General features: G+C 42.2%; 1 protein-coding gene across 11 annotated transcripts in view; it reads right to left on the bottom strand.

The window, feature by feature from the left end:
* The window catches only part of LOC141735600 (erbin-like), a 169,147-nt gene that overhangs the window by 106,510 nt on the left and 36,490 nt on the right, over positions 1-26,147 (bottom strand). For all 11 annotated transcript variants that reach the window (XM_074568635.1, XM_074568634.1, XM_074568636.1 and 8 more), the window contains 2 exons: positions 17,850-17,906; positions 2,533-2,730 (listed from right to left, as the gene is read on the bottom strand). In XM_074568635.1, the coding sequence (XP_074424736.1) occupies positions 2,533-2,721 (189 nt within the window). In that variant the 5' untranslated portion in view covers positions 2,722-2,730; positions 17,850-17,906. The remainder of the gene's footprint in view (positions 1-2,532; positions 2,731-17,849; positions 17,907-26,147) is intronic.

Here is a 26,147-nt window from a genome sequence, read left to right as displayed (position 1 = left end):
TGGGGAACTGCCCACTGGAAACCAGGGCAGCACTTTTCCTGGAGGGATCCCCTTTTGCGGTTGTCCTTCCTTGCAACTCCTGTGTACCAGTGTCCGCAGGATCCAAGTAGGTTGTCCATCCCACTTCCTCATGTCCTCCCCGTGGTCACGCAGGTAGAACCACAGGGTGCCTCGTGGTGTGTACCCTCTGTACTCTCTCTCTCGAGTGGGGAAATGCCTGCTCCTAATAGCTGAGACGCTGGCCCATGCAGGTGGGGAGTAGGAGATATTCTCTTTGAGTTGCTGGACCTTCCGGGACAGTTTCTCCACAGCTGAGACAAGGGGGGAAGAGAGACTTTCTTCATATCGCCGGAGCCGGCCAGCCACCTCATCCACCGTTGGTCCCTCTTCACCTTTCCAGACCATTGGAGGTGAGAAGCTCTCTAGGTACCTGCCCATGTTCTCCCACATGCCCTGCCACCCCTGACTATCCAGCCTCGGAGCAGATCTCCGGGTGGTAGTCTTAAATAGCTGCTTAACCCTAAACAGGACCTGGAACACATTCAGGAGACATAACAATAGGACCAGGCTGAGTTGAACATCCCAAGGATATTCAAAATTCTCAAAAGCTGTCATACCTGACCCGAAGGAGAAAAGGGAGGCAAAAGAGCTGGGGAAAGTGTCCCCCCCTGTTTCCCCCACAGACTGGGTGTAATTATTAATAAATTCTGAGAGACGGTGCCCAAGGTACGGGCAGGACAGCAATACCACATAAACGCCCCAAAGTAACTGTCTGAACAGTGATGTTATCATATCATAAACCGATATCGCACAGGACAGCAGAATGATAATCCTCGTCCCTCTCCCAGAGGTGATAAACAGCATTGCAGGGAGTACATAAGCCATATAGGAATTTACATAACACAGCCATGAGAACAAACCAAGCAACATGGTGACCAGCGACTATTTACCTAATGAAATAAATGCATACAACAAATTCTTTTTTCCCAGCTCTAGTTGGATTCTGTCATTATCTCAACCCTCCGTGCCCCACGTTGGGCGCCAAAAAGGACTGTCGTGGTTTGGCCTCAGACGGCAACAAAGAACCACCTGCCGCTCGCTCGGGCCTTCCCAGTACGGGAAGAATCAGAAGAAAAGGCAAGACTCTCAGGTTGAGACAAAGGCAGTTTAACAGAACAGCAAAGGGAACAAGCAAACAACAACAATAATGGCAGCTCAGGACCCCAGCTCCAAGCTCCAAGCGGTGACTTCCTGCCCCCTCCCCCTGCCCCCTCCCCTGGCAGCTCAGGGTGGGCATGGCTCACATGTCATGGAATACCAGGAAAAATTAACCCTATCCCCGCCGGAACCAGGACAGAAAGGTATTTTATTCTGGTTTTTTAAGCATTCAATTTTATCCTTCGTAAATAAAGAATGAGAGACAGGAATGAAGTTCTGAAATCATCTGAAAAAAATCTCAATACAAAGTCTTTAGAAGCAAGCTACTAAACCCTAGAGTTATTAGCTCTGTTCAATGTACAAATACAGATTTTCATTGATGGCTTCTCAGAAGCATTTCGGGGGAGGGGATTTCAAAAGCACTCAGCTTTACTTGAATCCAGGGCTTCTGATAAAGCAATTTCAGGATAGTGACTTGACGGTTATTTCCTTATTAGCTTCATTTGTCTTTCAAAAAATCCAAACCAGCAAAACCTGAAGTGATTATAGGAAACTTTCCAGAAATCTAACAAACCATTCCACAGTTGTCCTGCATGACAGTGAAGATTTGCACACAATTGTGACAAAAGAATATTAAGTTTTAATCTAACTATTAAGTCTTTAATTCCATCAAGGTAGGGCCTAGTAATGGAAACAAGTCTACTGTAATGATCACTTTGTACTTCCCAAAAGTCTCACTGGCACAAATTTTCATTCTTTTCTCTAGTATGCTGTTAATTCAGTGTGCAATTTGTCCTCAGATTCCAGAACAAACAACAAATATTAATTTCTATAATAAAGATGTAATCAGCGGCATTCCAGCTCTCTAGTTTTTGAACTTAATTTGAGATACTTCAGAAAGTCTCTTCAGTCACATACCGAAGAAGAAAGCAGGACTTCAAGTGAATAGATACTTAGGACCGTAGTTGTCCTTTGCGGGCACAGAGATCTGAACAAGACATTAATCTTTCTTCTTCTAATCTTCACGTGTTATCAGAGATTCAAAATAATGCAGCAATTTGTTGAATACAGTTAGTCAAATTGAGCAGACACTGCCACAGAAATAAATTAGCCTGCCTCTTCTGCTAGGTACCTCGCTTGGGCTGGATCAGTTATTTAAGCAGTTTCGTCCCAATTCAGTACAGCAAACTAGTCAAGCTGGAATGCATAAACATTCCTCCTACCAGGGTTGCTTCTTCTGTGACCAATATTTACTTAAAAGTGTTTGGCAAACTGCAGCCTAAAAGCTGAACCATGAAACTAGACACTATTAGCTTCTACAATGCTGATGAAGTAACAGAGTTAATAAATGTAACTAAAAGGAAAACCACATACCTTTGGAAGCTCTTCGATTTGATTAGCATCTAAATAGAGCTCTTCCAAGGTCTTTTCAAAAGTAAAAATCTCCTTAGGCACCTGTTCCAGACTGCAGTGAGAATAATCAAGCATAGTGACCATTTCCTCCTCTCCACGAAGACAGCGACATGGCACCAGCCGTACAAACAAATTTCGCTTTGTTGTCATTTTCAGGCACTGTAAAACAGAAATTGGTCGACTTAAAAACCAACAAGACAACTTCAGAAATACTTATGTGGGCAGCTTCTCAAACTTCCCCTGGCTGCTAAATACTTAAAAAAGAAAGAAGTGTATACATACCTGCATATATGTGTGTATGTATATATATGTATATACATATATGAGAGAGGGGGGAGAGAGTTTATTTATTTTCTTTTAAACACAACAGATCTGTAGTGGTAGTAACCGTGGTTAAGACAACTACAGATCCCAGAGGATGAAGTAAAAATTTAGCCTGTAAACTGGTCACCCAACACAGCTCTACAATACAGAGAAGCAGAAAATTTTGAAGCAGCAGTTCTGAAGTGTCAATTGTGTTTTTACAACATAGCTTATCCTTACCTTTACAAAGGTTATTGGGATTATATTTCTGCTTAATATAACAAAATTCACCCTCTACAGAGTATTAAAATTTAGCTATAGGAAATCTAAATTTTTTTGTTGATAAATAAGATTAAATTCATGTACCTTAATTTCAAATCCCTTATTTAAAGACAGAATACAACACAAAGAACCAGCATGGTTTCTACCAACTCTTCTATCTACAGTTCAAAAGGAAAGGTTTCCAAGTGCGCAGATAAAGAAGTTCCTTCAATTTTTGCAATTACGCTCAATTTGGAAAACTTCAACACAATCTTCCTGTGCACACTGGAACTACTGAAATTTCACCTTGCTACGTAAATGTATCTTCCTCTAAACTCAATCATTGTTACAACAGTCCCCTCTACTCTCCATGACTCCTATAACATTCCTCCTCAGCAGGACGAAGCAAATCTAAATGGTGCAAACTGGCTAGCTGATTACTGACTGCATACACCAGCCACGTTCTGCCTCCTTTCTCCTCAGCAAGAGCACAAATTTAGGTCTCTTTCCTCTAATTGTTTCTAAATTTTGTAAAAATTGGTTGCTAATCATCTTCAAAATGTTGTCTCAAGTTTCAAGTTTGGCTGAAATCAAATGACAGGCTCAATTTTTCAGGAAGGACCAACACGTGCAGACAGACAACGTGATCATGTAAGCGTCATTTCCTCCGGAAATTGGTCTAAAAATACGTTCTTTTCCAAAACAGCACTGAATATTTATTTTCTTAGTCAAACTGCCAATGCTCTGCATTAAAATATGCACTTTTTTAAACCCAATTTTTTTTGAATTGCAGAAATTATATTTCAACTTCTGGATTGGTGACAGGAAACTTTCTTCTCCAAGTGCAAAAAAAAGTCTTTCAGACACATTTAGCAGACTCCACTTCAACATACACAGAGTATGTGTCATGGTTTGGGCAAGCCAGAACCCGAGCTATTTAGGCAATATGTCAGAGCCCCAGTCATGCCCCACATTGGGTGCCAATAAATCTGTCACGGTTTGGGCTGGACTGGCCACCGAATGAACGACAGATGCTCTCTTTAACCTTCAGAGAAGGGAGAGAAGAATGAGAGACAGACACTTATGGATTGAAAAAAGAAACTAAACTGCTTTAATGAAATACTCATAATAAAAAAAGAAAATAAGAGATAATTATATTAATAAGAAAAGAATGAAATATATACAAAACCCAGTATTGAGCTCCCAGGATGACGAACACATCACCGGCAGGCACTGGGAAAGTCCCAGACTGGACTCAGCAGCAGACAAGAACTGGATTCAGGAACGCACAGATTGGGATCAAAGGCAGATGAACAGACAGAGTCATCCTCAGACACCGACCACTGAAGAGAGAGGCTGACCCCTTTGATCCCTCAGCTTTTATACTGAGCATGATACAGATGGGTCACCTGTCCTGTCCGCTCCTCCCCGCAGGTGTGACCCCTCTGCGCTTTTCTGCTTCTGACCCTCCAACATGGCGCATAAAGTTATCTGACCTTGGTTCTTATAGCAATAAGTATAAGCAAGAGCCTTTCTGCATACTGTTCATTGGTATTAACTACACTCATCAGACCTTATCACTCTGGTAGCAGACACTGTCTGAAGAATATGCTGTTAATTTCAAAGAGTGCCCTTAGTTAGAAGAGACTTAACTGAAAAGTAAAATTACTGAAAAGAAAACTGGTTCTGTTTTACCTCAAACCAGGACATTATGTTAGGAATACAGGGAGAACATAAAATACCATGGCCACTGTGCTATATGAAGTCACAGGCTGTGAGACCCCTCTTCTTAATAAGACATGAAAAAAATGTTATGCACTTGGATTTTCATCTATGAGCAGCTAACTTGCCACGTACTTCACAGTATGTTTAATTTATACGACAACAGGTCAAGGGGCTGCTGCACTTCAGCGTTTTCATTAAACAGAAGTACATCTTACCACTCAGGCTGGATACAGTCAGATTCTACATCCACCCATTAAAAGGACAAAAGAAAACTCTTCATTAGATGGTGGAATGTCAAGACTCCCTTTTTTAACAATGCATTAATGTTGCTAGGGTTTTATTACAGCGTTGATTATGTATCAAAAGACTTAACACTTCCCATAAAACTCCATCCCTGTTATTTAAATAAAAAGTGATCTAAAAATAAGAATATTTAAGTGTATTGCAATACAAAGCATTTACAGACTGCAAATTCCATGCCGGGGATTTCCACAGAATGGGAAAGTCATCAAAAGAGACAGCATAACCTCCTCCTGCTTCTTCCACAGAAACAAGCTCCAGTACAGCATCCTCCAGCCACCCACAGCCAGATGCCAAAGATGCTACTGAAACTGATGTACTCACTGAGTCAGCTACCTATGCCTTCTCCAAGCCTCAGAGGCCACATGTAAAGACACAAGAGGAATTCCACTGCCAATACTTACAAACAAAAAAAAGCCTTTAACAAAAAGAAATATTGTCTCATTTTGTTCTATCATTTCAGCGATCTGCAGAGCCGTAGAAAAACACACTACTTCAAAAAGAAGCACCACCAGCAGTCTCTTCAAACAGAAGTATAAACATAAGAACATATGCCTTGGAAACAACAAGGATGGGAAGCAGAGATTGTTACGTGTGAGTTGATGTGCTGATTTTGGCTGGGACAGCCTTAATTTTCAGGGATGTTTTAGCTATTGCTGAGCAGTGCTTACACAGAGTCAAGGCCTCTTCTACTTCTCACGCCACCCCACCAGCAAGCAGGCTGGAGGTGCACAAGTAGTTGGGAGGGGACACAGCCGGGACAGCTGACTCCAACTGACCAAAGGGACATTCCATACCATATGATGTCATGCTCAGCAATAAAAAGCTGGGGGAAAGAGGAAGGGGGGGTGTTCGGAGTTATGGTGTTTTGTCTTTCCAAGTAACCTTTATGTGTGATGGAGCCCTGCTTTCCTGGAGATGGCTCAACACCTGCCTGCTGATGGGAAGCAGTGAAAGAATTCCTTATTTTGCTTTGGCTTGCATATACAGTTTTTCTTTACCTATTAAACTGTCTTTATCTCAACCAATGAGTTTTCCTTATTTTTTCCAATTCTCTCCCCCATCCCCATCAGGAGGGAGTGAGCAAGTGGCTATGTGGTGCTTAGTTGCTGGCTGGGGTTAAACCACAAGGGGAAGACACAACTATATCATACTAGCTGCAGCCATCAATAAGTTTGCTTTGTCAAGTTGTTTCAAGTTCTGAGAATTATGTTTTGGTTTCCAGAATATGAAAAAGCTAACTAGATGGTTCATATAAATACAGAAATAAGATACTCTTTTTCATTCAAATCCCTCAAAAAGAGCATACATTACATTGGTAAAACCGTTTGCCCCTTCTTTTTCAGTGGCTGTTGTTTTCATACCTACTCTCAGGTCTCAAAAAGCTCAGGTCTCAAAAGCAAAAATACTCAAGGCCTAACAATGCAAAACACACATATTTAGTTTTCCTATCTTATTCCTTAGTCTGCAAGAGAGATTTTGAGATTTTTGGGTTGGGAAGGAAGGCTTTTTAAAAAGATCACATGCATCCACAGTATTGGAAACATGGATCAATAAACAAATGTCTGTACAACATCACAATGTTAGGTCGTATCTCCAGTCAATTATCATATCAGTTAAAGTACCTAAACTCACAGCTCATGTCCCAAGCCCAAACAGTCAAACTCAAATTTAAGTATCAAATAAACAATCCTCTCCAAAAAGTCTACACAAACAAAAAACATTGATTTGACCAACTTGAGCATACATCTAATTATAACGCTTCAAAAACCAGAATGAACCAAGAGAGCTGCATTTAAGTAAACGTAGGAAACTATGCAACGGATTTGGTTCAAATTTGTCTTATGTTTGTTCATCTTTTACTTCTAAACATACATGAAGAACTGTTTAGCATTGGTGTTCTACAACAGAGATGATTGACAATACTAGGAAAGAGGTGCAGCAGGATAGGCACAAGTATTCTACACCACCATTCTTCTGCAATATCTATATATATAGTCAGACACACACTCTCCTCCTTATCCGTCTACCTATCTTATGATCAGTTGCCCAAACAGAAAACCTGTAATGGAGGAAAGGAAGGATGTACTAAAGAAGAGAGTCCATTGTTATAACTACCAAAGACAGGAAAAAGTGATGTTGCACACGTGCTTTTCTTATATTGCTCAAAATCAGAACTTCTCCATGGATAATTTGGGTAAATACAGAGAAGGTGGAAGGGAACACAAAGTATAGTATTGTTTCCCTTCCCACAAAACGGGGAAGTCTGGCAAGCAGAAAAATCTTAGTTTCATAATATACTGCAACATCAGACCATCTGAAGGCACCAAATCAATGCAAGATCACTTTGCAGAGCTACAACACTATGATGGCTTATTTTTCTCCACCACTAAACAACTCCAAATTCTCAAGAAGCAGATCTACTAAAGAACTCAGAGGAGAGGGGGGAAAAAAACCCACAAACCAAACCCCCTTGTTCCCTAAACCATTAAAGCCTTGACACAAGTTTGCCTCAGGTTCAGTGTTTGTAGACAGAGGAAAAATTAGGGTCTTGATACAGTTGGGTTTTTTACTTCATGAAGTAGGAAGGGAAAAACATCACTCTCTCATCAGCAGCTTTTCTTTGTAACCATTAAAGGCTCAAAAGTTTGAAGGCATAAGGGAGAATTAACTGCATTCTGTTTCTAAAGACTTAATCTACCACATCAAAAAAAATTCAGTGTTAAAAAAAATATGTAGTTGAAATAGATATGTCTGCTAATTATAAACTATCAGATTTCTAATCATATTTTTTTGCTCCATGAATCACTTCTAGCATTTATTTCACACCACCTCTTTCAAGCTTATTTGAGGATCACACCTAAGCATTGGAGATGCTATAGTATCTGTAGTAAACTCAAAAATACATAGGTGGTTTAAACTACACAGATACGTGTAGGAATGTGTCTGAGAGAAAATGGTCACGTGAGCCAGCCTCCCTACCATGAGAGATTAGATTAAGGGCAAAACAGGTGGTAGAAGATGGAATTAGTACATGGGAAAAACGGGAACTGAGAAGGTAGAAAACATGTTGTGCTAATGACTAAGTAATTTACTATGTGGATTCTTGTAACCAATCTGATGTGTGAATGAACTGCATGGACAGCGCGTGAACAGAGACCGTAAGCCAATCATATAGCTGCCGCTAGCGCGTGCTCTTATTGCCTGACTATATCTACTCTGTGAAAACTTGAATAAAGGGAGAACGATCATACTCATATTGAGACTCCATCGTTACTCCGGGTCCGTCTCCCACTCCGACATCTGGTAGCAGAGGATGGTTCAGTGCGACTGAGTTCTCCGAGACTGCGGTAAGCAGCTAGAGGAGGGGAGTGGGAAACTTCGGCTGGGAGACGTGCTGCTTGGGCGCATCAGCGGGAGCAGACAACGGCGTGAGGTCGCTCCTCACCTCCCAGGCGCAGCTATGGAAACAGAAGCTGCGGCCACGCTACTCGCTGGGATCCTCTCTAAGAGAGGGATTGAAACACCAGCGAAACTGTTGCTCAAACTGATTAAGCCGGGGCAGGAGATGGGGCAACAAGTAACAAAAGAAGAAGGGGCTGTATTAAGACTTCTCCTGCATATCCTCTCTAAGAGAGGGGTGAAATACGATGAGCGTATGCTCCGAAGGTTGTTAACCTGGTGCAGAGAGAACGGATTCGCACCAGAGCCCCAGACAGCTTTTAAACCAGAAATATGGGAGGCTGTTGGGAATAAACTGTGGGAAGTGATAAGTAAAGGAGACAAAGAGGCATCACCGTTGGCGACGACATGGTGGTTGGTGTTATCGACCTTACAAGATATGAAGGCGGAGCGAGCCACGGCAGCCGGGGCTTTTGCAGCGTTACAACCCATGGGAGGGGGATCGAACAGGCCAGGTCCGAAGGTCTGGGACGATCCCCTGCTGATCCCCTCTGCTCCACCTGAGGCCGAGGGAGGAGGCAGAATGTCAGCAGAGGAGGACAGAGCCGGAGCTGTTTGCTCCTGCCATTGCCCGCCTCGCCCCCTCCCCTCCCCAGTTGTCTCCCTGAGATAGAAGTGCTGGTTTTGTATGTCTGCTGTGTAAGTGTGTGTGGGCGCCAGCTTATACCTGCTGATCAGCATGTGTGCTACTGTTTGCTTTTTGTTGTGTGCAGTGTCGTTAGGTGACTCCCCTTGAGCAGGTGTTCTGCCCGGTGTGGTACTGTTCTCGTACGCGACTAGGGCTGACACTCCGTCAAGTGAAGAAGTTTGTGTATACACAATGTTTAGACGTAAGGCGAGCGTGCCCCAGGTAGATACACCAGGATGGGCTGTAGAACTGATGGAAGTCCTGGAATATTGGGGGAGTTTTCATGAGCCGACACGTTTACACTCTCGGGAACGGCTCGCCCATGCAGGGCGTATCGCTGGTTGTTTGTTGTTTGTCTATAAGGTCATGGTTGATTGGGAAAAGCAGTTGAGCCAAAATCTATAGGATGCTGTGTAGGAAAATGAGAAACTTAAGGAAAAATGAGAAACTGAGCTCTTGTTGCAAAGGCAGACTTTTATGTCAGTCGTAAGTGATGGAAAAAAAAAAAAAAAAGAAAAAAAAAAGAGGAGAAAAAAAGAGGGGAAAAAAACCACCCCAAAAAAACCAAAAAGAAACCAAACAGGAACAATTAGATGGGAAATGTGCCACGTTAGCACAAAAGTATGCCATACGCGCTATGAGAAAGCATCAGAAAAAGAGAAATAGGACACCTGATTCAAAGCAGTACCAGAGAGATATGGTTTTGGTTTTTCCCTCTATGTGTCTATGTTATTGCATGCCTTAGTAGATTGCTCTGTGTTATACCCTGCGAGACTAAAATGAACCCCAGCAGAAGCGGTCTCTTGAGCAAGGGGGTGGAATATGGGAAAGCAACGGAAGATCGGCGAGGAGGACTGTAAATACACTCAAGGGACTCACACCTGGGTGCTGGAAAACACATACATCACACCAATTGTTATTCAGTCTCGGGTGCTGGCAAGAAAAACATTTGGATGACATAAGCCTGTAATGGACTCACAGACACCTTATCCAGCTGCTTGGGAATCTTGGCCTGTTGTGGAAGAAGATCAAAGCACAGTACCAGCAAGAACAGGGAGTCCGCATGCGCTGTTGCTAACAAGGACTCTTTTGCTGCCAAGGATTTGTGATAACAAGGACTCTCTTGCTGCCAAGGATAAGTTTAACAATGCTACTAGTACCGCTATTCCTGAGTTATTGCTAGATGTAGATAGTATTCGACATGCGATGTTGCAAAACAGAACTGCTACTGATTTTTTGCTTTCAGCTCACAGACATGGTTGTCAAGATTTTAAAGGACTGTGTTGTATGAATCTAAGTGACCACTCCACATCCATCCATGCCCAGCTGCAGGAACTGCACCGACCGAACCAGCAACTTGTGGAGACCACTGGGTGAAATCTCTTTGCTGGATGGACTTGGGGGTGGGGTTGGTTGAAGCAAATTATACTCATTGCCTGTGTGGAAGGAATTTGTCTGTTATGTTTAGTATGCTGTTTGCCGTGTTTAATAAGCATTATATGATCAGCTGTAAATGCCGCTTTGCATCGTACCCTTGTACGAGTTGTAGAATATGTTGCTCTAAAAACTATGTGTGTATCCATGAGAACCCGACCTTCACAGAAGAAGATAACAAGAAGGGATTACAACAATGTAGTCACGTATCAGACAGCCGCTGTTAGCAAAGCTGGATCATGAGTTTGGTGAGACTCGCTGCATGCACTGGCCACGCGTGCAGCGACTCTGGCCTGTACTTTTCTACTCGATCCAGTGCAGGAGAGTCTGGTGGGACTCGCTGCGTGCACTGGCCATGCATGCAGCGACTCTAGCCTGTACTTCTCCACTCAATCCAGTGCAGGATATAAGGAGGCTGTCTCGGGTCAGAGAGGGGGAGAGAGACGTGAGCGCACTTTGAAGGTACAGGGGATGCCCTGAAGCACTGTGTCTGCCCCCACCCCCCCGCCCCCCCATAAGTTCTATGTTCATTGACCCCAGCAGCTCCGAAGGCATTACAGCATGTTGCAGATAAGATATAGTCTACTACTGCTGCAAGACGCATTGAACACCTTCCTACAAGAATTTCAACTTTATGTCCTGATAGGACAGTGGGATGATGCACTCGCAAAGAGCCTGACTGCATTAGAGTGGGTATTTTTGCCACATACCTCTTCAAAACCAGTAACTATGATGATTGAAATGTTACCGCGATTCTTTTTCCAGGGTCGTTTGTGCTGTCACCAGCTTTCTGGAATGGATCCAAGCCACATACATGTCCCCATCAAAAAGGATGACCTTGACCCTTGGTTATCACAATTTGACATGTTGTTGCAAAAAAAAAAAAAAAAAAAAAAAAAAAATTCGTCCTTTACATGATCAGCTAAAAGCTCAAATACTAAAGATTCAAGACTTAATGAACCGCAATGTATTTGAAATATTACAAAAGGATTTCTCGTGGGTAAATCCAAAGAAATTGGCTTTCTGGGCTAAATTTAGGAATCTGGGTATTTATTGCCTTAGCAGGGTTCTTTTTGATTCTGTTTTTAATTGTGTTTAGTATATAACCTGCTAAGAGCGTCACAACGAGTAGAAGCACAAGTCATGGCGACCTTGTTAATAAATGGTCTGGTGTTAAACAAAAAAGGGGGAGATGTGGCAGATCTACGAGCAGAGGCCTGCGTACGGCCAAAGACCCAGTGAGCAGAGCACACAGTAACCACAGAGCCAAGAGAACAGTTCATACCTTCACTCCGTCCTGTGACGACCGTATAACATTTTCGAATCTCGGACAAAGAATAGGGCTAAGTATTCTTCCCTCGCTAGGAACAGCAACGGCATTAAATATGTTGAATAAGATAGGGTGTTGGGCAAGTAAACAGATAAACCTTACAACTGAAATCCTATCTAGCTTGCTTTCTGATGCTGATAGCATTCGGCATGCTACATTGCAAAATCAAGCGGCTATTGATTTCTGCTGTTGGCTCAGGGTCATGGATGTGAAGATTTTGAAGGTATGTGTTGTATGAACCTTTCCGACCACTCATCATCCATTCATAAGCAGTTACGGGAGCTGAAAGATAACATGTCCAAATTAAAAGTGGTCAAAAATGGTTTCGATGATTGGTTAAACTCATGGGGTATAACGGGATGGTTATCAGACTTACTAAAACAAGGGCTCATGCTGTTGTTGGTTATATTATTATTGATTATGGTAGCCTCGTGTGTTCTCCGCAAAGTGACTGACATGACAGAAAATGCCATGCATAAGGTCTGGCTGGCTCAAGAAGAAAAAGGGGGTATTGTAGGAATGTGTCTGAGAGAAAATGGTCATGTGAGCCAGCCTCCCTACTGTGAGAGATTAGATTAAGAGCAAAACAGGTGGTAGAAGATGGAATTAGTACATGGGAAAAACGGGGACTGAGAAGGTAGAAAACATGTTGTGCTAATGACTAAGCAATTTACTATGAGAATTCTTGTAACCAATCTGATGTGTGAATGAACTGCATGCACAGCGCGTGAACAGAGACTGTAAGCCAATCATATAGCTGCCGCTAGCGCGTGCTCTTATTGCCTGTCTCTATATACTCTGTGAGAACTTGAATAAAGGGAGAACGATCATACTCATATTGAGACTCCATCGTTACTCTGGGTCCATCTCCCACTCCGACAGATACGTATTTGAGCATAGTCTTTACCCATTCATACACATTAACTGTGACAGTAATAGGTAGGAAACAAATTCCACAATAATTACACAAAATGGGACAAAGAAAAACGTTCTCTTATTTACCTGCCTGTATCTTGAAGGTAACAAAGACTGTGCAGACAAGACTAATTATTCTGTGAAGTCTCATATTTGTGAGAAAAGTTAAGCATTTTCTAATATAAGTATGATGGTATATGTAAGTATGGTATAATGGTGATGCTTAACCAGTATGATCAAAACCAGAGGGAGATAAGAGATCACAACTGAAGATGTTTTGCTATGAAACCATACATAATTTATTTGAGATAACTTATGTCAAAGCTTCATCTTATTTTTTCTGCTTTATATCTATATATCTAGATAGATAGATATCAGTTCATATATTCTATTCTATTTGAGACAGTGAATGACTTAGAGTACTTTAAAGTTTCAGAAGTGATAAGCAAGGCCAAACTGATCAAGGGGTATTATGGCGCTTGTTCAAGAAGGCCAAAACATCAAATAAAAATTAAAATAAAATAAAATGAAAAAAAATAATAAAACAACTCTTCAATTTTGAAATTGAGGGTTCTCTACTTCCAGAAACATGTTTCCCCTTCCTCAACTGATCAAACAGCAGACAAAGCATCTACTACCAGCCTCTGACTTAATTATAGCTATCAGCCCTCCTCTGTTACAAGCAGTGGTTGATGCTTGCTAAAAACCAGTGAAGTAACAACTGGAGAATACCATATAATTAATACAATATCCAGACAAAAGTATTGGAGAACCTAGGGCAAAGCAAGTACTATAATTCTATCAGATCTACACTGTAACGACAGTAAACTATAAGTGTTGTAACATCTTCACTGAATAAAATAAAAATCACTGGAAGCAGAAAAGCAAAGCATCAGTTTGAAAGACCATGATCAATGAAAGAAAGCGAGATCAACAGCAAGCTTGGATACACACTAAATATTAATCCAGAAGAGAGAGCACCATCCAGTGAAACATCACTCTTTCCTGGAACTCTTTGATAATTCCCTGCACACTCTCATCATCCAAGTACCTGGCAGCCCAACAGCACCTGCAGATCTGCTGGAACCCCACAGGACATTTCTGTTTAACCACACGCCTAGCTATGTTTTGATGAGCATTAAAAAAACCAATACAAAATCCCCCCACGCAAACACACAAGTATCCCATTTCTTTAAAAATTCTGAACTCATGCTTGTTAAAAGTAAAATCTAAATTCACAGTAATTTTTTTCCTAATTTCTGTTAATTTGCTCTAGATGTAATAGTTTCACTGTACCATTAGTCCCTTAAATTTCCTGTCTGATGCTAACATGATGGGACCACTCATGCTCTAAACTGGTGAAAGCACTTTCAAAAGGGTGTTTACCAGTTATATCAGCAGCAGAGCTAAAAATGAAACCAGCTATTGGATGTTTATACATAAAGGCAAGAACAATTAGGCACAAAAATATCTGGTCAGGTTCTTTTTAGCCCACTCCACTATTTACAAACAAGTTCAGAATTATGGAGCTGAGGATGTATAAACAAAAGAAAGGCAAAGATGGGGGGGCGTGTAACCTAACATGCAACCTAACAAACACAAAGTGGTTTATTTGGCCAACAAATAAGTCCCCAACATAGTCCTGATTGAAATAGAGAATTATGAAGAAAAAAAAATTGTTATTTAATAAGAATCTTATTTAATCCACTAAAAAAAAACCCAACCAAAAACCAAAATAATTGATTACTTCTACATTAAATTAATTACATTGATTAACTTCATTAAATACATTGATTAACTTCTACATTAAAAAAATAATAATAAATGAAGCTTCCTGTACTGGAAATAATTATTTTTTAAAAAAAAAAGAACCAGTTTGTCTTTAGAGATGTTTTTCTTTTTCCTAAAGCAGCAACACGCACCACAGAAGGTACCCAGAGACAGGCTTTTTGGCTTGCTGTAAAAGAGGCTATATTGTGAAAACTCCCAGCACAATTTAAATTAATCTCTTCCAGCTAACGACATCACTAGTCCTCATGAATTTGGGGAAACTGTAAGCATCTTAGTACTTTAAGGAACACAAAACATCCTCGACTCTTACAGGAAAGAAAGAACACAGTTCTTACAAATTCTTCACAAATATCTTGTTCTCTTTAGGAGAGGAAAGTATGACTCAAACCTGATGGCCCCTGACAAGGAGCTGAAATGTGAAAAGACAGTGTGTACTGTGAAGAGATTGCTGCTTTGTAAGTGGCATTGGCATTCTCTGGATGTAGCGTCAAAACCTTATTTGGTGACAATGCCAAGTTAAGGTATTTTTACCTCCTCCTCCCTCCCATCCAAGATATTTCTTTCTGTCTCTTCTAGGAAAAAAAAAAAATTTTTTGTAAAATTACATTGGTTATGTCATTCATTTCACTGAATGAGACTGACAAACACTCAGGTCAGTACAAAACAATGAACCACAGTCCTGCACTCTGGGGGAGAGAACAAGCAGTAGGAAATAAAAGTGGGTTTTGGAACCATTTCACCATTTTAATGTGAAGCTATAGTCTGAGTCAACTGCATCCATGCCTGCATGTCCTCACGCAGGTAGGGAACACCAAAAACTACAATGTACTTGCTCAGATACAGCATTCAGAGCAAATGAAATAAAACGCATTACTCATGAAACAACAATGGGGAATGGTAATGACAGAAGGAGGAACATATTAGTAAATACAGTAAATAACCAGTTATTAAATGCAAAAATATGAAGGATGCTTACTATGATTTTTTGAGAAAATAAAGGGAACAGAGAGAGCAGAGAACAGTTTTGCTTTCACTGATTCAACAGCCACTAAGATACAAGCAAAACCAGTGACACTCCTAGCTCACTGAAATACAAAAGCTGGTAACAAAACTCAAAGCTCCTCTTGGAGTTAACTACTTTTCAAGTTCTCAATATCTATATATATTTAAAAAAAACAACCCACCCACCTCCAAGGGCAGCAAGATAACTCAGGTAACTCCCAGAAGATCAATGCCAGGTGTGAATTCTGGAGACATTTACTGAAATCATCTGCTGCTTATATTCTATGAATTAAATTCTAATCAGATTTCTATTTACTATTTCCATTCATTTTTGTTTAAAATATTCATAAACCCTTCATACAATTAAGATCTGAAGTTCTTGATTAGACTATTTTATAATGGTATCAATAACATTTTCTTGGTTCAACAGCAGCATTCTCCTGCTTTATTGAAACTAGACTATCTAACCAGATATTTGTTGCAACAGTTATTTTCCAGCTTAAAAATTTACCTAAATTGACTGTGCTAAAACAAACCTGAAGAGTTATTATGACAAGTAAAACCCACCATAAGTAAGCAAAAAACCTCTTGGCAAATACCTGCACAATAAAATATCCTACACAGCTATTAACTGAAATACAGTAATATTCAATAACCTGTTATATTCCTAGACTAAGGCATCAGTAAGGCACAAGTATACAGGAGTACAGATCTGTAATTTAAGGCAAGATCCATTACAGAAACACCTTTAACAAAAAAGAGGACAAGGAAAATTATAGATTCATTTTACAGTAAAACAATAAATTAGAACATGTTCAGATACCCAAACAATTGTCATTTTGGCTTTTTTAATATTTATATTGACTGTTTATATTAACATTACACAATAAACTCCTTCCCCCCATCACTACACAACCGCAGCCCAGGTAGCTGCAACTTAGTTCTCTCAAATTTCCTTTTGCTCTGTTTTTAAGGCAGCTCTAGAAACTAACTTCCATCTGGACAGCCAAACTATTCAAGTAAGTGCTACTATAACATTTTATCTGAAGAACGATCTCTAGTTGTATACCATTAACAATGCTGCTGAGATTAGTATTAGATCTGAGCTTAATTTCTGATGTTCAACTTTGACTGCATATTCTTTGGGTAAATATTTGTATTGTTACTAAGAAAACATCAGGAGGAATAAATTGATTTTTAAAACCACTGTGCTTGAGGCTCACTTGTTTCTCCTCCCCAAATCAAAAAAAGCTATATAAATTCAAGGATATGTACTATAACAATTTGAAGTTTGAAGGAAACCATAGGAGCCCCTCAAACCTTCATGGAATATCCAAAAAAACTGAGTTGTTGGTTATATAACTCCTCCACAGGAATTCATACAGAAGTTCTGAAGACAACAATATTCTATTCAGCATTCTTTTTATTCGTGAGAAATACTTGCCTCTAGAAATCCTTACAAAACGAGGCGAAAGCAACTTAGTACCACCTGCGCTGGCATCATTTAATAAAGAAAAAGGCTGATTTTGAACATGGGTTGCTTTTCCACAGAGCTTTAAACAGAAAAATGAGCTTTATTTGGCTTCTAAATACTTTTAATTTTCTTAAATATGCTCTCTAGCTAAATAATGCTAATATACCAATAAGAGAGCAATGTACATGATATGATGTTCACCTGGGCCTTAGATCAGCAAACCAGAAAGAAGAACAGTAAGAGGCCCAACAAGCATTCACAGCAATTTTTTTAAGCATCTTTTATCCAAGTTTTTTCAAAACATGCTTATACTGCTTTTTAAAATAGTTTTTTTTAGTTCTTTGGAAAGATAAAATGCTAAAGCTCTACAAATCAAAACATTTAATAATAGATATTAAGCTTTAAACCAGACAGTTTCCCATATATTCCCCCTTTCTATATATGCACACAATTACATGTAAATACATATCATTCACTTGGCTCTTCAACAGATATTTATAACTAAAAAAGTTGCCTTCAGAAGAACATGAGATGATGCAGAGTACAAGTCAAGTGCTTTGTAGGTGATTATTACAACATATGAATAAAGAAAAGGATTTATATTTTAATATATTGTACAGCTGCATCAGAAGAAATAAAAATAATGTACTTACCACTGTGTTACTTTTTTCTCCCTGCTGCTTCTTCCCTGAGCTTTCAAAGCCAACATTCTGTTTAAGACAAAGGTACAAAATTTTTAGTGAACCCTATCCTTACTAGATAAGCATAAACTGACATTTTATTATTTTGCTTTCAGAGTTTTGGGTTTGGGGCTTTTTATTTGGTTGGGTTTTTGGGGTTTGGTTTTTTTTTCATTTGTTTGTTTTTTTACTTCTTCACATCCACATGTTGTATATCATCTTCTATTAGACATAGAAATAATTTAGGGAGGGACATATCTAATTTTATTTGCGCAGTACTTCGGAGATATGGCACCATGTTTCATAGTGACCATGGGAGTGTATAAAATGCTGGTGACACCCAACACTCACACTTCTATAAGTAAGGAGTGATTGGCTAAATATTGCATTAAGCAGATGCTGACTCACTAACAAAGACAGCCTGTTAACTTAATATGAGGAAGACAGACATCATCTAGATACTAAAATGAATGTGACTACCAAGGGTGAGAAAGAGAAGCACAAGGAATAAGAAACTTCGGCAAAGCTTTTAGGCACAATATTTAACTGTATACTGAATTTTCCAATACAAACTTGTGAAACAATCAAATGAGTCCCAGGATGAGTGATTCATCTGAATGACCCAAAGATTTTCAGAGTGTGCACTCCTGTCCTAAAATATGAATGACCTGAGATTCAAGTCTTCTTGGACAACATTTAAGTGCAGGTTTCCAACATCCCAGATGAACAACCTATTACTTATACCCCAATAATTAGAACTACAAAGGTGGTATATTTCCCTCCATTTAAAACCTACTCGGGTATACTCTGGATATACCTCCTGTATCAGGCAGACACTTTGACATTTATGTCACAGCTTATGCACAAAATTGAAACCTAGAGCTGTTTCAGCTTATTAAAATACAAAAGGCTCTGGATACATGCTAGAGCAGAAACCTAGGTATAGACAGAATTCAGACTGCAAATTTTACAGACACTGTGAATACTTGTGGCACTCTAAATTCATGAATTTGTCTTGTGCCTGTGGCCTTTTATTGCTACTGGCTAGCCCAAGAGATTGTGCACCACACTGAGCTGCTAACCACAGAATCATGGAACGGTTTAGGCTGGAAGGGACCTTAAAAGACATCTAGTTCCAACCCCCCTGCCATGGGCAGGGACACCTCCCACTAGACCAGGCTGCTCAAAGCCCCATCCAGCCTGGCCTTGAACACTTCCAGGGATGGGGCATCCACAACTTCCCTGGGCAACCTGTTCCGGTGCCTCACCACCCTCACAGGAAAGAATTTCTTCCTGATATCTAATCTAAATCTACCCTCTTTCAGTTTGAAACCGTTACCCCTCGTCCTACCACTACACTGCTTCCTAAAGAGTCCCTCCCCATCCTTCCTGTAGGCCCCCTTTAGGTACTGGAAGGCTGCTATAAGGTCTCCATGGAGACTCCTCTTCTCCAGGCTGAACAACCCCAACTCTCTCAGCCTGTCCTCATAGCATAGGGTGCTCCAGCCCTCTGATCATCTTCGTGGCCCTCCTCTGGACCCATTCCAACAGGTCCATGTCCTTCCTGTACTGAGGACTCCAGAGCTGGACACAGTACTCCAGATGGGGTCTCACCAGAGCAGAGTAGAGGGGCAGAATCACCTCCCTCACCCTGCTCGCCACAGTTCTTTTGATGCAGCCCAGTATACAGTTGGCTTTCTGGGCTGCAAGCGCACATTGCCTGCTCGTGTTGAGCTTCTCATCCACCAGCACCCCCAAGTCCTTCTCCTCAGGGATGCTCTCAAGCCATTCTCTGCCCAGCCTGTATTTGTGCCTGGGATTGCCATGACCCAGGGGCAGGACCTTGCACTTGGCCTGGTTGAACTTCATGAGGTTCACACAGGCCCACCTCTCCAGCCTGTCCAGGTCCCTCTGGATGGCATCCCTTTCCTACAGCATGTCGACCACACCACACAGCTTGATGTTGTCAGCAAACTTGCTGAGGGTGCACTCAGTCCCACTGTCCATGTCGCCTACAAAGATGTTAAACAGCACTGGTCCCAGTACTGACCCCTGAGGAATGCCACTCGTCACTGGTTTCCACATGGACATTGAGCCGCTGACTGCAACCCTTTGAGTGTGGCCATCGAGCCAGTTCCTTATCCACCGAGTGGTCCATCCATCAAATCCATGCCTTTCCAATTTAGAGACCAGGATGTCGTGCAGGACAGTGTCAAACGCTTTGCATAAGTCCAGGTAGAGGACGTCAGTTGCTCTCCCCTTATCTACCAATGCTGTGGCAACATCATAGAAGGCCACCAAATTTGTCAGGCACGATTTGCCTTTGGTGAAGCCATGTTGGCTGTCACCAATCACCTCCTTATTTTCCATGTGACTTAGCAGAGATTCCAGGAGGATCTGCTCCATGATCTTGCCAGGCACAGAGGTGAGACTGACTGGTCTGTAGTTCCCCGGGTCATCCTTTTTTCCCTTTTTGAAAATGGGGGTTATGTTTCCCCTTTTCCAGTCAGTGGTAATTTCACCAGACTGCCATGACTTTTCAAATATAATGGAAAGCGGATTAGCAACTTCATCCACCAGCTCCCTCAGGACCCATGGATGGATTTCATCAGGTCCCATGGACTTATGCACCTTCAGGTTCCTCAGGTGGTCCCGAACCTGATCTTCTCCTACAGCAGGCGGTTCTTCATTCTCATAGACCCTGCCTTTGCATCCTGCAACTTGGGCGGTGTAGTTAGAGACCTTGCTGGTGAAGACCGAGGCGAAAAAGTCATTCAGCACCTCAGCCTTCTCCATATCCTGGGTGACCAGGTCTCCTGTCTCCTTCCGGACAGGGCCCACATCTTCCCTAGTCTTGCCTTTACCCCTGATGTACGTACAGAAGTTTTTCTTGTTATCCTTGATGTCCCTAGACAGATTTAATTCTATCTGGGCTTTAGCTTGCCTGATCTGGTTCCTGGTCACTTGGACAGTTTCTCTGTATTCCACCCAGTCAACCTGTCCTTGCTTCCACCCTCTGTAGGCCTCCTTTTTGCTTTTGAGCTTGTCCAGGAGCTCCTTGTTCATCCACGCAGGCCTCCTGGCTTTTTTGCCTGACTTCTTCATTCTTGGGATGCACCGCTCCTGAGCTTGGAGGAGGTGATCCTTGAACACTAACCGGCTTCCTTGGGCCGCTCTTCCCTCCAGCGTTTTATCCCATGTGTCGTGGTTTAGGACACCATGTTACCCTGCCAAGCAGGTCCCTCAAGAGGCCAAAGTCTGCTCTCCTGAAGTCCAGGGTAGTGAGCTTGCTGCGCACACCTTTTGCTGCCCCCTAAGGATCTTGAATTCTACCATTTCATGATCACTGCAGCCAAAACTACCCTTGAGCTTCACATTCCCCACTAGCTCATCCCTGTTGGTAAGGGCAAAATCCATCATGGCTCCTCTCCTCGTTGGCTCCTTATGTAAGGGATAATAGAGGATGGTCCGAGTGAGACACAACGGAAAATTACTAGTTGAACCAAACCCAGTATACATGCTGAGAAAAAGGACCTCAGTACTGTTGCTGCAAAAACTCTGTGCGTATCCATGAGAACCTGACCTTCACAGAAGAAAACAACAAGAAGGGAGTGCAACAATGTGGTCACGTATCAGAAAGCCACTGTTAGCAAAGCCAGAATACGAGCCTGGTGGGGCTCACTGCATGCACTGGCCACGCATGCAGCGACTCTAGCCTGTACTTTTCCACTCAATCCGGTGCAGGATATAAGGAGGCTGTCTCGGGACGGAGAGGGAGAGACATGAGCGCACTTTGAAGATACAGGGGATGCCCTAAAGGCGCTGTGCCTACCTCCCTCTGCTGTACCGATGTGTCTCCTCGTTATCCTGCTGCTCGGCAGTGCTACTATGATCTATGGGTTGGTAAGACTCTCTGAAGTAACTTTTGGGACATTTGGGAACCGCTTTGCAAGGCTTCGCAATAAAACAGAGTTAACCTTTTTTCCTTTGTGTGGGCTCTGGTTTGTACGTTGGAATCTTTAAAAAAGAACCGGTTACATAATTGGCAACTAGGATGGGATTCCAATAATACAAACTGCTTACATACTTCTAACTTCAAATGTAAAGTATTTTAACTAAGTAGGACTAAAAACTATATTCCTCGCTGTACATGTACATTATAATGGATAGAATGGAAGAAAAAATGGAATTATAGAATGTCATACAATACGGGTTAAAGAGCTGCATTTTAAATTGTATATGATGATTGGTTTATGCAAAGAGGTAAAATAATGACATCTTAAGTTTCGAATACTACTTGTATGATCAAAGAAATCATTATTTAACATCATTTTTGTGAGATAATTATGTTTCTTTAGCTGTGGTAATATGCAAATAGCTAACTGGATGACAGCAAATGACTATGCAATGTTAAAAAAAAAGAAAAGCCTAAAGCTAACATTTCCCACTTTAAAAAGAAATACAGTGGGAAGGGCCACAGGTCCAGAAAACAAAGCCACACTATGCTTTAAATGGAAATCTCACAGTCTGTGTTGCAAAAATATTACAGTAGAGATATGGACGGGGCTTGCTGAGTGGAGTGCACAGTCACACCAAGATCACGCTGTCCCCCACACCAGTGAATAGTGGATGGGGCTTGGTCAGCGGGGTGCACCACTGCACCAAGATCGTGCTGTCCCAAACCAGTGCACAGTGGATAGGGCTTGGTCAGTAGAGAGCATAGCTGCCCCACGATTGCACCATCCCTGTATGGGGGGTGGTGGAACTGCCCATGGTGGGAGCACTGTCTCCCTGAGATAGAAGTGCTGTTTTTGTATGTCTGCTGTGTAAGTGTGTGTGGGCGCCAGCTTATACCTGCTGATCAGCATGTGTGCTACTGTTTGCTTTTTGTTGTGTGCAGTGTCGTTAGGTGACTCCACTTGAGCAGGTGTTCTGCCCGGTGTGGTACTGTTCTCGTACGCGACTAGGGCTGACACTCCGTCAAGTGAAGAAGTTTGTATATACACAGTGTTTAGACATAAGGACAAGGAGGAGGTGAGCGCGCCCCAGGTAGATAGACCAGGGTGGACCGTAGAGCCATGGTGTACCTTGTGGGATAAGTGGGAAACCTGCACTCATGTGGGGCCGGAACCCTGGGGGGCCATAGAACCAATGGAAGTCCTGAAATATTGGGAGGGGTTTCACCAGCAGACACGCTTACGCTCTCAGGAACAGCTCGCCCATGCAGGGCGTATCGCTGGTTGTTTGTTGTTTGCCTGTAAGATCATGGTTGATTGGGAAAAGGAGTTGAGCCCAAATCCATAGGATGCTCTGCAGGAAAATGAGAAACTTAAGGGTGAGCTCTTGTTGCAAAGGCAGACTTTTATATCAGCTGTAAGTGATAAGGAAAAACAAAACCAAAACAGGAACAATTAGAAGGGAAACGTGCCACATTAGCACAAAAGTATGCCGTACACACTATGAGAAAGCGGCAGAAAAAGAGAAATAGGACACCTGATTCAAAGCAGTATTCTAAAGATTTATTTTTTTTCCCCCCATATATATGTTTATTGCATGCCCTGGTAAATTACTCTGTGTTATACCCTGCGAGACTAAATGAACCCCAGCAGAAGCGGTCTCTTGAGCGAGGGGGTAGAATATGGGAAAGCAACAGAAGATCGGCGAGGAGGATTGTAAATATGCTCAAGGGACTCACACCTGGGGTACTGGAAAACACATATATCACACTAATTGTTATTCAGTCTTGGGTGCCTGCAAGGAAAACACTTGCACTTAGATGACAGAAGTCTGTGATGGACTCAGGGACACCTTATCTAGCCGCTTGAGAATCCTGGCCTGTTGTGGAAGAAGATCAAAGCACAGTGGGAAAACTATGCCTGTTTGAACCCTTTAAATACCAGCAAGAACAGGGAGTCCGCACACGCTCTTGCTAACAAGGACTCTCTCACTGCCAAGGACTCTTGCTAACAAGAACTCTCTCTCACTCCGCGGTGCCCATTGAGCACAGGGCCATTGGCCTATATTTACTTTTGGGTAATGCCCCCACTTTGTATCACCAGCCCCCCCTATACCAAAGATATTTGCAGGTGCACGCGTCTGGTATCAAGCCCCAGGAGAAGTGGGGCCCACTGCAGCTGACGTAGTGGTAGCCGATGACACATAGGCAGTTATGATAGTGGTACCAGGAGAAGCACAGTGGCTACGTGTGCCTGCTCAGCAATTACGGCACAGAGATTAGAAGGCTGGGGGGGGACGACACACAGGACTCTAACCATTTCTACTGTTTATACCCTTGAATAGGTACCTGCAAACACCCTACTCCTGTGATCAAGACATCTGGGTAACTCTTGCTAATGCGACAGGACAAGATACGCTGTGTCTTAGCACAGCCACACTCCAAAATCCGTTCACGACGTGCCTAATGGGAGTGCCGCTAACAACTAGTGAATATTCAACATGACAATCCATGGCACCGCCACCAGCCTTGGCCACCAGTCGGATGCAAGCATCATCAAAGTATGAGACAGCTGGCTCCCATATATTGGGGAGTCCCCTGCGTTACTGCCCCAGGAGCTCTGCATTTTAGGAACACTAAATGCGGACCTATGCGGTTTTTCTTACTTCACCAGTACAAAGAACAACAGTCTCCTGGTGGGTCAATGCCACCACCCCGTGGTACCAGAATAACACACAATGGTGTAATACTACTAGTCCAAGTATCACAAGGAGTTACTCAACAGATATGACTCTCTCAACAGGACTGTTTTTAATCTGTGGGGACCGAGCATGGGCCAGAATTCCCAAAGCAATTAAAGGAGGACCACGTACATTAGGCCGACTGACTATTTTTATTCCCAGTGTCACTGTAGCTTTATAGTTACAACAGAACCGAACATTACACCAACATCGACGCCACGTACATGCATTTCCCCCATACTGCAACAACCAAACCGAATTCTGGGGTCCTGCCAGGACCATAGTTGCATCCTTTTTAGCACTGGGAGCTGCCAGCACACAAGTGCTGATGACCCTGAATAAACTTGGATGCTGGTTAGCCAAGTTTAGTAATGCTACTAGTACAGCTATGTCTGAGTTATTGCTAGATGTAGATAGTATTTAACACACGATGCTGCAAAACAGAGCTGCTATTGATTTTTTGCTTTCAGCTCACAGACATGGTTGTCAAGATTTTAAAGGACTGTGTTGTGTGAATCTAAGTGACCACTCCACATCCATCCATGCCCAGCTGCAGGAACTGCACCGACCGAACCAGCAACTTGTGGAGGCCACTGGGTGAAATCTCTTTGCTGGATGGACTTGGGGGTGGGGTTGGTTGAAGCAAATTATACTCATTGCCTGTGTGGAAGGAATTTGTCTGTTATGTTTAGTATGCTGTTTGCCGTGTTTAATAAGCATTATACGATCAGTTGTAAATGCCGCTTTGCATCGTACCCTTGTACGAGTTGTAGAATATCGTCGTGTCCCAACTACAGACCACGGGGTGGCATGTGTAAGGGATAATAGAGGATGGTCCGAGTGAGACACGATGGAAAATTACTAGTTGAACCAAACCCAGTATACATGCTGAGAAAAAGGACCTCAGTACTGTTGCTGCAAAAACTCTGTGCGTATCCATGAGAACCTGACCTTCACAGAAGAAAACAACAAGAAGGGAGTGCAACAATGTGGTCACGTATCAGAAAGCCACTGTTAGCAAAGCCAGAATACGAGCCTGGTGGGGCTCACTGCATGCACTGGCCACGCATGCAGCGACTCTAACCTTTACTTTTCCACTCAATCCGGTGCAGGATATAAGGGGGCTGTCTCGGGATGGAGAGAGAGACATAAGTGCACTTTGAAGATACAGGGTTTAAGAAAGGCAGGTATTGCTTTTGCAGAGGAGAAAAGCCGTTTCCATCAGAGGTGACATGATAAGGGAATGACTAAGACAAAGAGGCTCCAGCAGAGGCTTGTAGAACATCTCTTATCACACAGACAAAAGGACAAACTGATTCCTACTGGATTAGTGTCTAGAAGGGGAGTCAAACATTTAACCAGGGCTAATGACATGGAGCAATTTTTTTGTTACCAAAAAGGAAAGAAATAAACTAGTCAGATAATCCCTTTAGGTGTAGCATAAGGAGAAGAAGTAAACAGAGGCAGGACATCCGGGAAGGATTTTAGGCGCCTCGGACAGACTGTGAACCCTGGAGTACCTAACCAATGGGAAACAGGGGAGGGAAAAATTCGGCCGGGATTCGGAAATAAAAA

This window comes from Larus michahellis, chromosome W (assembly GCF_964199755.1).
Source record: "Larus michahellis chromosome W, bLarMic1.1, whole genome shotgun sequence".
Taxonomy (NCBI): Eukaryota; Metazoa; Chordata; class Aves; order Charadriiformes; family Laridae; genus Larus; species Larus michahellis.
The sequence above is the reverse complement of the archived record's forward strand: the minus strand, read 5'-3'. Positions and strand labels throughout refer to the sequence as shown.